Source organism: Athene noctua, chromosome 4 (assembly GCF_965140245.1).
Source record: "Athene noctua chromosome 4, bAthNoc1.hap1.1, whole genome shotgun sequence".
NCBI classification, from domain to species: domain Eukaryota; kingdom Metazoa; phylum Chordata; class Aves; order Strigiformes; family Strigidae; genus Athene; species Athene noctua.
Genome location: NC_134040.1, coordinates 84,478,071 through 84,490,137, shown reverse-complemented (window position 1 = coordinate 84,490,137; position 12,067 = coordinate 84,478,071). Strand labels below are relative to the sequence as shown.

Here is a 12,067-nt window from a genome sequence, read left to right as displayed (position 1 = left end):
CAGAGAGGCTACAGTCAGGAGTTAGTGGCACAAGCCAAGCAAATCGGGTCAGAGGAAGAATCCGTGTAAGTGTTGGGAGAATAGCATGGCTGGGAGCTGGGCTGAAGTGTCAGGAAGCCCGTAGAGCACGGTAGGGTCTGAGGTGGTAGGTAACGGGCAAGGCTAGTGTACAGTTGAATATGAGACTCTAGTTTGAGTAAACGAGGCTAGGGAGCAGGATCTGAAGCACGAGGTAGCCAAAGATACATGGAAACGTTGCAACCAACGTTTTCATGAGGTGGGTAGGAGCCAGTCACCTGTCAGGCATGCGGTCCTTCCTTCAGCTGGCTGAATCCTTCAGGTCCAAGACTCCTGAGAGCAGTTGTATTGCTGACAATCTGATCAGAATTTACTAAGAATATCAAACTACCGGTATAGCTGGCTGCTGATTGAGTTCTTACCACACCCATAGTACACCCATGTCTTAAATATCACATGCTAATCATACCATCCTTAAAAAAAATAGGAATCTAGAAGGTTGTGTACCTAGAGTGTCAGAGGTGTGGAATAGTTTCTGTCATAAAACAGACTAAATGAGCTGGGAATCATCAGGTGGGAAAATGTTTCATGCTGTATTTACTGAGAGTGTATATCATGTACCATTTTACCATCCATTGATTCACTATCACGAAGTCTAGGCAGCAGAGGTAATAGATCAGGAACAAAATCTTGAAAGTATGGGAAAGGCTAATAAAGAATAATATATATTTTATTCTGGCTCAAGAACTAGAGGGGCTTGATGAAACCCTCAGGTAGCAAATTTAGTACAAAAATACCAAAATCTTTTTCATATAATGCGTAACTGAATCATGGATCTGGCAGCCACAGGTGTTGTTTCTGAAAAGAGAAAAGGGATCAAAAATGGATTAGACAGTTTGATGTCTGATTGGTCATTCAGTGGCTTTTAAACACGCGGGTATAGATGCTGCCTCTGGCTCAGTCTCTAAACTGCTGATAATCGGAAGTCTATAATGGGGGTGAATGTTTGTTATGCCTGCCCATACTCCTTTGTTGGCCGCCGCTAGGAAGAGCATATAGGGATGGGTGGTATTTTGATGTGATTTCTTTAACACTCATTGTTTATCGCTGTGTTTCAGGAACATGGGAATTAAAATGGCAAGGACATCTGAGGGGGTTATACTTGCACGCTTCAGTTATATACTGGGTTGTTCCTTTTTTCTTCTTTTCTTTTCTCCGAGTCTTTTACAGATGATGTAACCTTTTTAAGATGTACTCGGATCAGAAATGCATCACAACAAAAGCCAAACACCCTGGTCTATACAAGTGATAGCAAATGTTTGTAGGTTTTGTGTTTTCACAAATCATTAAATGAAAACACTGTTAGAATTATAAGGTAACAGAACAGACAGTAGTCACTGAGGAGACGGAAAAGGGAAAGCAATATTTCCCCTTTTTGAACCTCTACATCTGAGCTTAAAGCAAAGTATTGCTAGGTTCATCCCTAACATTTGCTGTTAGTGATTAGGTTGGGTTTATTTCTTTGAACTTTTTAGTTTTGCTCAGTAAAGCTGTAAGTCCTGTCTAAATTTAGAACCTTTTAAAGTATATGTACAGTGCTTGAAATATATGGCAGTGATGAGCTGTTTTAGGTGTTACCTATCTAATTCACTCGGTCTTTCTTCTGCCTTTCCAGATTAAGGTAGACTTCCAAGCCAACAAAAAGAAGAGCGCTGCATCAAGTGTCAAGTCAGGAAGGAGGAATATGAGGTGCTTTTTTCCTATTCGTCTTTTGTAAAAATGACAACAGATGAAACTGATGTACTTATTTTCAACTTATTTCTCAGGGGTTGTTTTGAAATTAAATTGAAAACTGATAAAGGCATTAGAAAATATAAATAGGTCTTAGTCATCCATTTACACTTTATCCATGTAGAATCAATGGATTCTCAACGTCATTAAGCTGCAAAACCTCAGAACGGTGATTCTGGGTTTTTCTGTGTGAACGGGATCTCTTTGTCTGATGTGTATATTAACTTCCCATTAACATCATTGCAGCCTCAGGAAACCAGGCAAATTTTAGTATCAAGGCCCTAGGACCAACTAAACTGAGCCCACTGAGGCTGAAAGTGGCGTCTTCAACTGGAAGTGAAGGCTGTTGTTGTGCATGACCTTAAGGCTTGTCTTTATGCCTCCATGTTGTTTTACTGTCATAGTTTGTCTTCTGTGTACATCCTGGCTGAATAGTTCGGGATGTATCTTTGAGTTTAAGCAGTGTTTCATCACCTTCTTGATTTATGTCTGCAGGAATTGTAATTAGCTGGTCATCAAAATTCTACTCAGCCATACATTGATTATGTACATGCGTATCGTCAGATTTTATTTGTAAAGTGGTAATTTCTGGATTGAGAACATACTGACACTTATGAGTAATCATTGGGCTCCAGTTCAGCACTCCATCTGCATTCAACAAAATACTTAAGCATATGCTTAATTTTAACTTTAGCTCAGGTAAGCATGCAATTGCCTTCATCCAAATTCAGCATAGCATTTTAAGTATGCGCCTAACTTTAAGCATATCCTTAAATCCTACTAAAGCTGAAATCAAACACATCCATAAGTGTCTTCATAAATATGGATAACTACCGAATGAGGTTTGATGAAATGAACTCTGTTGGCCATTAAATAACAAGAAATACCTGTCCATGATTTCATTAATATCCTACAGGCAGGGAAAATACAACAGAGAAATAAAACAATCTATTTGTGTTGTGAAATTCTAAAAGCTAAGCTGTGCACTGTTGAAGATAAAGTATTTTATAGACTGTGGGGGTCTTTCTACCCTTAAAGAAGACTGCATCAGTAGAAAATCAAGACTTCGTTCTCAGTGTTTCATATGCTCAATAAAATTCTCTTTCATTCTTTAAACAAGACATTTCAGATAATGTATCTAAATCTCTTTAATATTATAATGAGAGTGCAAATGGTCCAGATACTTACAAAGAAAATGAGTAAACTGTATGCAGGTGGTAAGGACGTTACAGCTTATAGCATTTCTATTGTTTTATTTTCAATGCTGAAGTGTTTGATTCACATCACTGTTCTTTGTTTCAGTCCATTTTCACTTGTGCTGCTTCAACCTCTACCATCTTTCTGCACTATTTATGTGAAAAGCTCTTTGCATTTTTTATTTCAGATCCTCTCCTATTGCAGTTCATGGAGTCTTTCAACAGTAGGCTGTTAATCCTTTGCAGATTAATATGATTTCAGTGATAATCCTTTCATTTGTTGATTTTTTAAGACATATAATCATTAAAGAAAGTGCTTGACAGATTTTCCATTAAAATAGCACGAAGCAGGTGGTATGTCTTTAATGTATGTTGGTAGCACTTTATGTTGCTCATTTGTAAAATTAAATTTGCAGATGAAGCAAATAAGTCTAGGGTTAGTTATTATAGGTCTTTTCTCTTTGGTATTACAGTTCAAATCCAGTCAAGGAAAAGAATTATTCAGGGGCTTGCAGACAAACCAGAATACCTGTTTGAATACTCTTTTCCCAACTCCACTGCTACTTTTCATTTAGAGTAAGGGTCAGTTTAGGTTCTGCCCTGATACTGTAAAGCATTAAGCATATGGAGAAAAAAGCAGGGTATAATTTAATGTGTGAGGTTTGCTTTCAGGTAGGCCACAGGAGTTATTCCAGCTCTCCGTAAAAGACTAATTCTTGTCGTCGTTTAAGTTAAACATACGACTGAAATTCTCTTCTCCAGATGGAAGCGAAGTCTGTAATTATCTCGCAATAATGGCACACATAAATCTCTTGCCATTAGGGTTTCTGGTTTGCTGTTGATTCCCAGCTCACTGTCCATGACCGTCCTTTTCATTCAGATTCTTCACCCTCGTTTTGCCTTCTTTTCCCTCTGACATTTCCATATTCGCTTATTTCATGATTTCCTGTTCTTTTATGCACACTGATGAAACAATTGGCAGGAAGGGAAGGCACTGCTATTAAAACACAGTCATACTGAGTACTCTTGTAAGCCACATTTTAGTTAAGATCTCAGAAGCAATGCTTCAAAATTATTATACAAACAGCAGAAATGCTTTTTAGTTCAAGATCTGAAAAACATACAAAGTTTATTAAGACCCCTTTTTAAACAAATTGACAGTAGGTGTGGCCTATCACAGCAGCCTGAATTTTTGCTTTTATACACTGAAAGCTCAGAGATACTTTAGGCAGGAGGGAAAGGAAGCAGACACCACAACGCTTTAAGAAAATCAGGTCCTGATCTTGGCAAACCTTTAGCTGATTTTGTCACATATTTGCAGCTTTAAAATGATTTGGCCTTTGCAACAGCCAAAATAAGTGTCCTTTAATCACTTCCAACCTATTAACAGATGGGCAAACAGCTTTTATAGATGGGGCATACAAAATACTCCAATATCAGCCAAAACTAATTAGTAGCATTATCTGAACTGAAATTTGTAAGTGATAGAATATATATTAATGCAGATAAACTGTTTAATAGAAATTCCTTTTCAAACATCATGCTCGCTATTTGCTCTTCTCCATGATGTTCTAAACACCTAATAAATAAAACCCACTTTTTTTTTTTTCCTGTTTAGCTGTTTTCTTGTATTAAACCATCAAATTTTCCTGTAAAAGTTATTGTTAGCGTAACTGAGAGAAATCACGTTAAGCAAGAGGTAGCGTAGTATGCATTTTTTGTGGCATGTAAGAAAAAGAACAGTGTAACTTGAACACAACCTTAAAATAAATTAATCTTTAAGAAAAGCACAAAATACTGATATAATCATTATTTATACAGCAGTGCCAGAGCATATGAAATATTTCTTTCCACAACACTATTAATCAGAATATGTAAATTGCATGAAATTAAATTGTGATATTATAAAAAAAAAAAAAGCGCCCCATGTATAATTCAGTAGGAAGAGCCATTCAATGCATTGCCATCAGATCTGCAGCATGAATTTGATCTTACAAAGACATCTGTAGTGCAGACAGCTGCTGTACCTAAGTGACGCTTTGATTGTACACTCAATCTTTCAAACCACCACTTGTCTCTACCTTTCATATCGTTTTTATCGTACGTCTAAAAAAGAACGTAATGTTTACAAAATCAGAATTGTTCTGAAAAACATCACCTTTAAAAAAATAATTATTTTTTGTTGATTTTAGTGAGACTTTCTCTCCGTCCATCTGAGTGCCCTGCCTTCCCCGAATAACCTGACTCTACCTCAGTTTACATACTGATCTGAGCTTCTTGCTTGAAAAGTCAAACTATGTCTAGAATTTGAAATAAATCTGAAAACAATGCGAAGAAAACATTTCAAACTTTCCTTTCTGGGAGATAGCACAATGGGACCTGCCTTCCCAACATAGGTAACTGCCTCTGATAAACTTTTTCTCAAAATTTGGAAAGAAATTTGCTGCCAGTCAGAAAGGGACCTGGGGGGGATTGATAATGAGCCAGAGTGTGCCCAGGGGGCCAAGGAGGCCAACGGCATCCTGGCTTGTGTCAGCACTGGCGTGGCCAGCAGGGACAGGGAAGGGATCTGAGCCCTGGGCTCGGCACTGGGGAGGCCGCCCCTCGATTCCTGTGTTCAGTGTTGGGCCCCTCACCCCAAAAAGGCCATTGAATGACTCGAGCGTGGCCAGAGAAGGGCAACGGAGCTGGGGCAGGGTCTGGAGCACAGGTCTGCTGGGGAGCGGCTGGGGGAACTGGGGGGGTTCAGTCTGGAGCAGAGGAGGCTGAGGGGAGACCTCCTGGCCCTCTGCAACTCCCTGCCAGGAGGGGGCAGAGAGGGGGGATGAGTCTCTGGAGCCAAGACCCCAGCGCCAGGCCCCGAGGGAATGGCCTCAAGCTGCCCAGGGCAGGGTCAGGCTGGCTCTGAGGAAGGATTTCTGTGCAGAAGGGGCTGCTGGGCGTTGGAATGGGCTGCCCAGGGCAGGGGGGAGTCCCCGGGATCCCTGGAGGGGTTGAAGAGTCGGGCTGAGCCAGCGCTGAGGGATCTGGGGGAGTTGGGAACGGTCAGGGGGAGGGTCATGGTTGGGCTGGAGGAGCTCCAAGGTCCTCTCCAATCTAGCTGATTCTGTGAAATAATCTATAGAAGTACTGTGTATATTCTATATACCCATGTATCTGATAATTCAGGTCGTTCCCTTCCTGTCCATATTGACATAATGTTGTTCCTTGATCTTCAAAGACAGTCAGTTTGATCAGTGCACAGATGTAGGCACAGAATATCCTTATGCTTGGCATATTCTCATGTCTCAGAGTAGATGGGCATCACCTGCAAACTGGCTAGACCTCTCTAGAAAAAGTTGTGGTGACAAGTCCACTCAGAGTGTTCCCTGTACATCCTAGGAAACAACAATTTCTTTGAAACCCTACATGCAGATTAAAATGCTGCTGTTCTCTGATAGGATCTCTGTGGAAAATAATAAATGCACAGCCTCTGCTGGTATGGAGCGGAATTAAACTGATAGAGGGTTCAGTTCTTTGTTCAGTGGAAAAGGTTTAGAGGGTGGATCAGATTATAAGTGAGTGGTGAAATTGTGGTCCCATACTGTGAGGTTATATGAAATACCTGGAAGATTTTTTAGCCAGTAGAGCGATCAAGATTGATGGAACAGATTTGTCTTTGTGGCGTAGAGTGGAATGATGAATAAGTGCAAATGATATTTTTTAATTATAAGAAAATGGTCTGATGAAAAATCCTGCAGGCTCTTGGCTAGAGGGAGAAAGTGCTACAGAATACCAGAAAATAACCAGTTAGAAATCCATCATCTAAGTTATTTTGTTTATAAAACCCCTAATATATTATAACCTCAAAGCCAAAACCAAACAAAAAAAAACAGTAAAAGACAAAATTTTGATAAATACTCAGGTCTCAGTTTCTCAAGCATTTTATCTGACTAGCACCTTAATTAAGACCAGGCATCAAAAAACATTTTCATCTCAATGATATTTCAAGCAGATTGGTTTAGTCTTGGCACAATCTGGATGTGGTAAGTAAAATTACAACTGACTTTACAGCACACAGCTACTTATGACCTTAACTATAAAATGACTATTTCTATGCACAATTCAGAAAAAAAGAAAGCTCTAAATGTGGTCGGCGAAAGATCCTCAGCTACGTTTTGGTTTAAATTTCTGCCAGTTACAGTGCTTGAATTGCAAAATCTAGAATTTTGATTATTCATCACATATATTTGGATTACTTTCTCAGTTGGGAGGACTGAGTAGAGGTGAAACTTTGCAGAGGTCCTTTATACTCATTCTGTATGAGGACAAAATTGAGAGCTTTTAGGGTTTTAAAATTACTGTCACTGTAATTTTGCTGTAGCAAATACATGTACAAATACATGGTTATTGAATACCTTGGCTTTTCTGGTATTACTGCTATCTTGTTTTGACAGGAAAATCTCTACTACAGCATTTCCTGGTGTGTTCTTATGAAAAGGATTGGTTTTGTTCTTGTAATTTTTTTTTTGTTTTTTGAGGTGGGGGGGCAAAATTTCCTGGCATGTTTAATGACTACACATTAATAAAACCCATGAAAGTTATCATTCAGATGTAAGAGGCACTTAAAGGTTTCAGTGTGTGTATCTGATATCGTTCGTATTACCAGTTCAATTGTAAGAGCTGGTAGGCAAGTTATTTTTTTTTTAGTCTCACATTAATTTTTTGGAAATAGTGTATTTTCACAAAAACCATGACTTTCTGTGTTCTCCATTTTATAAAAAATCTGTACAGTTGAATAGGAATTCAAAATGTTAACAATGTTGAAAATAATAACTTAATCCTTATAGTTTACAAAGCCATGGGCATTGTGCAGATCTACGCAGCTGCAGCAGAACAGTTGGCAAGCAGATTTGGATGCTAATTCTGTAATTGTAGATGGTAAATGACCAACAGTTCCTTTTCAATCTTTTCAAGCTATTCATGTAAATAAAAGGATTCTATGTGATTCTGTAATTATTTTAGGTGCACATTACAATTTGTCTTCTAGAATTTTGATTCATAGTTCAAGCGTTTGTCCACCAAACTGAAAAAAAAAGAATCTTCTGTACTTTGATTTGTAGTGACAAACACCTTGACCTTCAAACTCAGAAGAAATGTGTATCTCATCAGAAAGTCTTTGAAGCTTCTCGTGGTGGTAGTAGAAAGCATCCTAGTAGTAGAGAAGTACTTAAAGCAGTTGGCATTCAAAAATACGTGAGAGGATGTCTTCAGCACAAGGCATTCAGGAGAGTAAAGGTGAAGGTGATGTATTGATTGTTTAATCCATGTACCCCTTATATTCTAGGAGTATAAGAATTCTTGGTCGTTACTATTTTGCTATGAAAAAAACCCCCACGCAGCTAGTCTTTCTGTTACGGCTGTTCTGCACCTTCGAGTTTAAGGGAAAATTCAGTGGTAGTGAGTGCTCTGCTGGGACCCATTTCCATCCCCTGATCTCAAGAAGGCTCTCTATTAGTTTTCTGAAGGACATGTGGGATATTTGATCCCTCTGCCTTCAGAGAGTCTTGGTGTACATGCATATTGTACTGCTAATTCTGGTGCTTGCAGTTTTTCAGGTAGAGAAACAGGCTGTAACTAACAGACTGTTCACTGCACTCTTCTTCCACTCTGTTTTAAGCTTCAATTACTGAAAAAACCCATCATGGTTTCTATAGTATAATTATGGCTTTTCATGTTTGTCATCTAGTATTGCTAAATGAAATGCCATTTCCTGAGAAATTGCATACTAGAATGCCATAATATGCACTTTTGCCTTCTATCAGAGTTTATACCAAGTTGAAAGGGCTTGTGCACAGTGCAGGTTGAGTGCTAACGGAGGCCGCGTAGCCTCAGTTCAGATATCGTTTTTCTGGTGATGTCTAAGCCTCCTAAGAAGTATACCATAAGAAAACTTGTTCCTAATTCAGATAAGTAGGAACTAAATCATTCATTAAACAACGTGTTTTATTAGTTTTCCAGAATCCTAAACTAGGGTAATAAAAATCAGGTCATATTATTAGGCAATCATCAACCTTTAAAAATATTCCTTCACTTTTTATACTGGAGGAGAGGAAGTTTTTGATGCTGATATAGTTAATGATGAGGTGAGACAGCATTTCTTGATATCTACCCCTGGGCTGTAGAAAACAAGTATGGATTTTTCTTCCCATAACATACTTTTAACCAGTAAAATGGATGTTGAACACAGAGTTTCTCACCTTGTCAAGTTTCACTGTCCCACTTTTCCTCTGCTGGGCTACAGAACCTTGTCTTTCCCCAAGACTTTGGTTATGTGCAGATAGTATTTCAAATAGTTCCCTGTCTTCTACTTTATTTTGGGATAAAACGTGTTTATCCCAAAACAGTTTTATCCAATCATGTTTGGAAAGTATCATCCCTTACCAGCTCTGTGGAGTAATTGTTTTTACGTATCTGTCTGTATGAGTTTACAGGAATGGAATCTCTTCTTGCTTTTTAAAAAGGTTTTCTTATATGCTGCACACCTCTCAGTTCCACCTCCTCATCTGTTTCTTTAGTCACCCTTCACTTGTTTCTCGCACTAGTGAAAGTGAAACATATCTGTAATTGCAGCCTACAAGTCATGGACCATCCTTGCCAGCAGTTGCAAGCTACTACCATAAAATGATAGCCTGCAGGAAATGTCGAGCTGGTGTTTTGGATGTCTCTACATCACTCTGCCATTTTGAATTAGAGGAGTGGATGGACAAGAAAAAAATGTAAGTCATCCCATTTTTTAATAGCATTATCTTTTATTTTCATTTCAGTATTCTGCCTATTCTTAAGTCATATTCTGTGTCTGCAACACAATTATTTTAAACTGATTTTTGGTGCAAGGAAGGTTTTATGTCTCCATATGCACAGCTGCATATCTAAGGTTTCATTCTGGCACTACAGAACTGTAGGGTTTATCTTAAATAAAGAGATTCTCCTGGCCAGTTGTTGAGGAGATTAACTGTTATCATTAACTATTTTATCTCTTGCACGCTGCACTCTGTGATTGTGTCGTGTTGTGGTTCTTAGCCTGTAACTTTGGTAACTTCTGAATGATGGGCAGTGCCACAGACTGTCAGGAGGGAGGATTTGTAATGAGATAGTAGGTGAGAAAGTACAAAACTATCATCATAATTGTCTTAACACTTTACCCTTTTCATTCATTCTTGACAAGATTCTTTTTTTCCTGGTATTATTGCCCAGTTGTATTTTCGGGGGACTGTGTGGGAAAGGAATAGCACTTAAACATCTCCCATTATTAAATAAATAACTTGTGTGTTTAGAGAGTCTCTTTAAAGAAGATCTCTCTGCAGATCTTTTTGAGCAATCCATGTATTATACATTTTATTCATGGAAATACTTTTTATACCTGCTTTCATTTCCCCTGTTTCCTCATTAGTTTGATGGCTTACTGTACAGTCAGGCAAGCGTGGTAGAGGAGATGGATGTCGTTGTTCAGCTATATGGTGGAAAATTCATGGACACCCACGACAGAATAAACAGCAATGGTCAGGAGAAGCATGAATGACAATAGCTTGAAGGCAAAATCAGGAAGGCACAGACACAAGGGCTGCTTCTCCTGATACAAAAGCAGAGAAGTGCTGAAAGAAGAGGAAAGAGTCAACTAATATGAAAACTGCCTGTTCCTTAGCTCCAGATGCTTTCCTCACTGCCTTCTGCATTCTTCTGAATGCTTCTATTCGTGTAGTCCCCATGACCCCAAGGATTATATGAAGATATTAAAGAAAATATAAAGCAGTTTAGACTGCAAAATTTAATCTAAACTTCCTTTTTGTCTGATCCATTGCCCTCCAAATTCCTCTTCCAGAGTAAGAGGTGACTGTCTGATTACAGAGGATATTTAAGATTAGATGAGTGCATACACTAGAAAATCACTTTCCTCACGGGAAAAAGCTGAGAAAAGAATTAGTATGAGGTCTCAACCATGCATCAAAATGCAATACTGCAAGTAGGACTTAGGTGACCATTTTCATACCTAAGGGTTAGAAATGTACCACTTTTTTCTTTTTTCCCCCTCTCCTTTAAATAGGCATTAGCATTCCAGAGAAATAAAAATGTACTACCCGTTAAATACTGGAATTAGATTCTAATTGATTCTTATGCCTTTTGAGCTTGATATGTATTAATTGTTTATAACTTGATTCCCATTTCCATTCAGTCCTTTAATTCTGCATTCATAAAGCTTTATAGTTCAGTATAAAGTAGGAGGATTGTAATATTTAATTTGAACATATTCAGTGGGTAGGCTTTGAGTTCCCTCCAAATGCCTTACAGATGCAAATCATGTAATCTGAAGATTTACAGCGCAGTTGCAGTTTTGACTTCTAAATTCCATAATCAGGTCTTATATTCCTAACATCACATAGGAAAAAAAAAAAAAAAAAAAGTATATATACATAATTTGATTTTCCCCATATGCTAGGAAAAAAAAAATCAGTAAAACGAAATAATTCATAAAACATAATCTATATCCTACTAAAAAGGGATAATCTTATCGAGGCTGCATAACTCATAACATACTGTCTAATGCTGGCTGACTGAAAAGTTTGTACTACTCTTCATATTGTTATGAAATGCTGGTTGATGACTGAGTCACTGATGCTTCAGTAAAAAGTCTTAAATTTATACCCTCAAAGCTTCTTTGTTTGTAGATGTGATAAGATGTTGCAGTCCAATGTATTGTCTTTTTATTTTTGTTGGTTTGCCTTTATGGTCTTCAAAGACTCGAGCGCAAACTCTGCCTTAAAGGGCAGATGTTGTTTTTCTGAAATGTTAAGTTGACGTTAATTTGCTCTGCTTTGAAGACAGAAAGAGACATGTTATAGATGCTCATGCATAACACAGAGTGTAATACGATCTATCACTGTTAACCCTTACAGGAAAACTGGTGGTTTTGTTAATTAGTAGTAAATCAGCTAGACCAGTATCCTCTGTCTCTCAGCTTTGCAGAATTTCACCAGTTCTACAAAAATCTGTGAGCTGGGTAGATCAACTGAAATGTTCTGTGC

The 12,067-nt window shown here is 38.2% G+C and overlaps 1 protein-coding gene across 1 annotated transcript in view; it reads left to right on the top strand.

The window, feature by feature from the left end:
* Window positions 1–12,067, top strand: part of IQCM (IQ motif containing M) — a 179,679-nt gene that overhangs the window by 125,782 nt on the left and 41,830 nt on the right. The window contains 3 exon segments of the mRNA XM_074905949.1: window positions 7,526–7,598; window positions 8,108–8,288; window positions 9,618–9,761. Of these exon segments, the coding sequence (XP_074762050.1) occupies window positions 7,526–7,598; window positions 8,108–8,288; window positions 9,618–9,761 (398 nt within the window).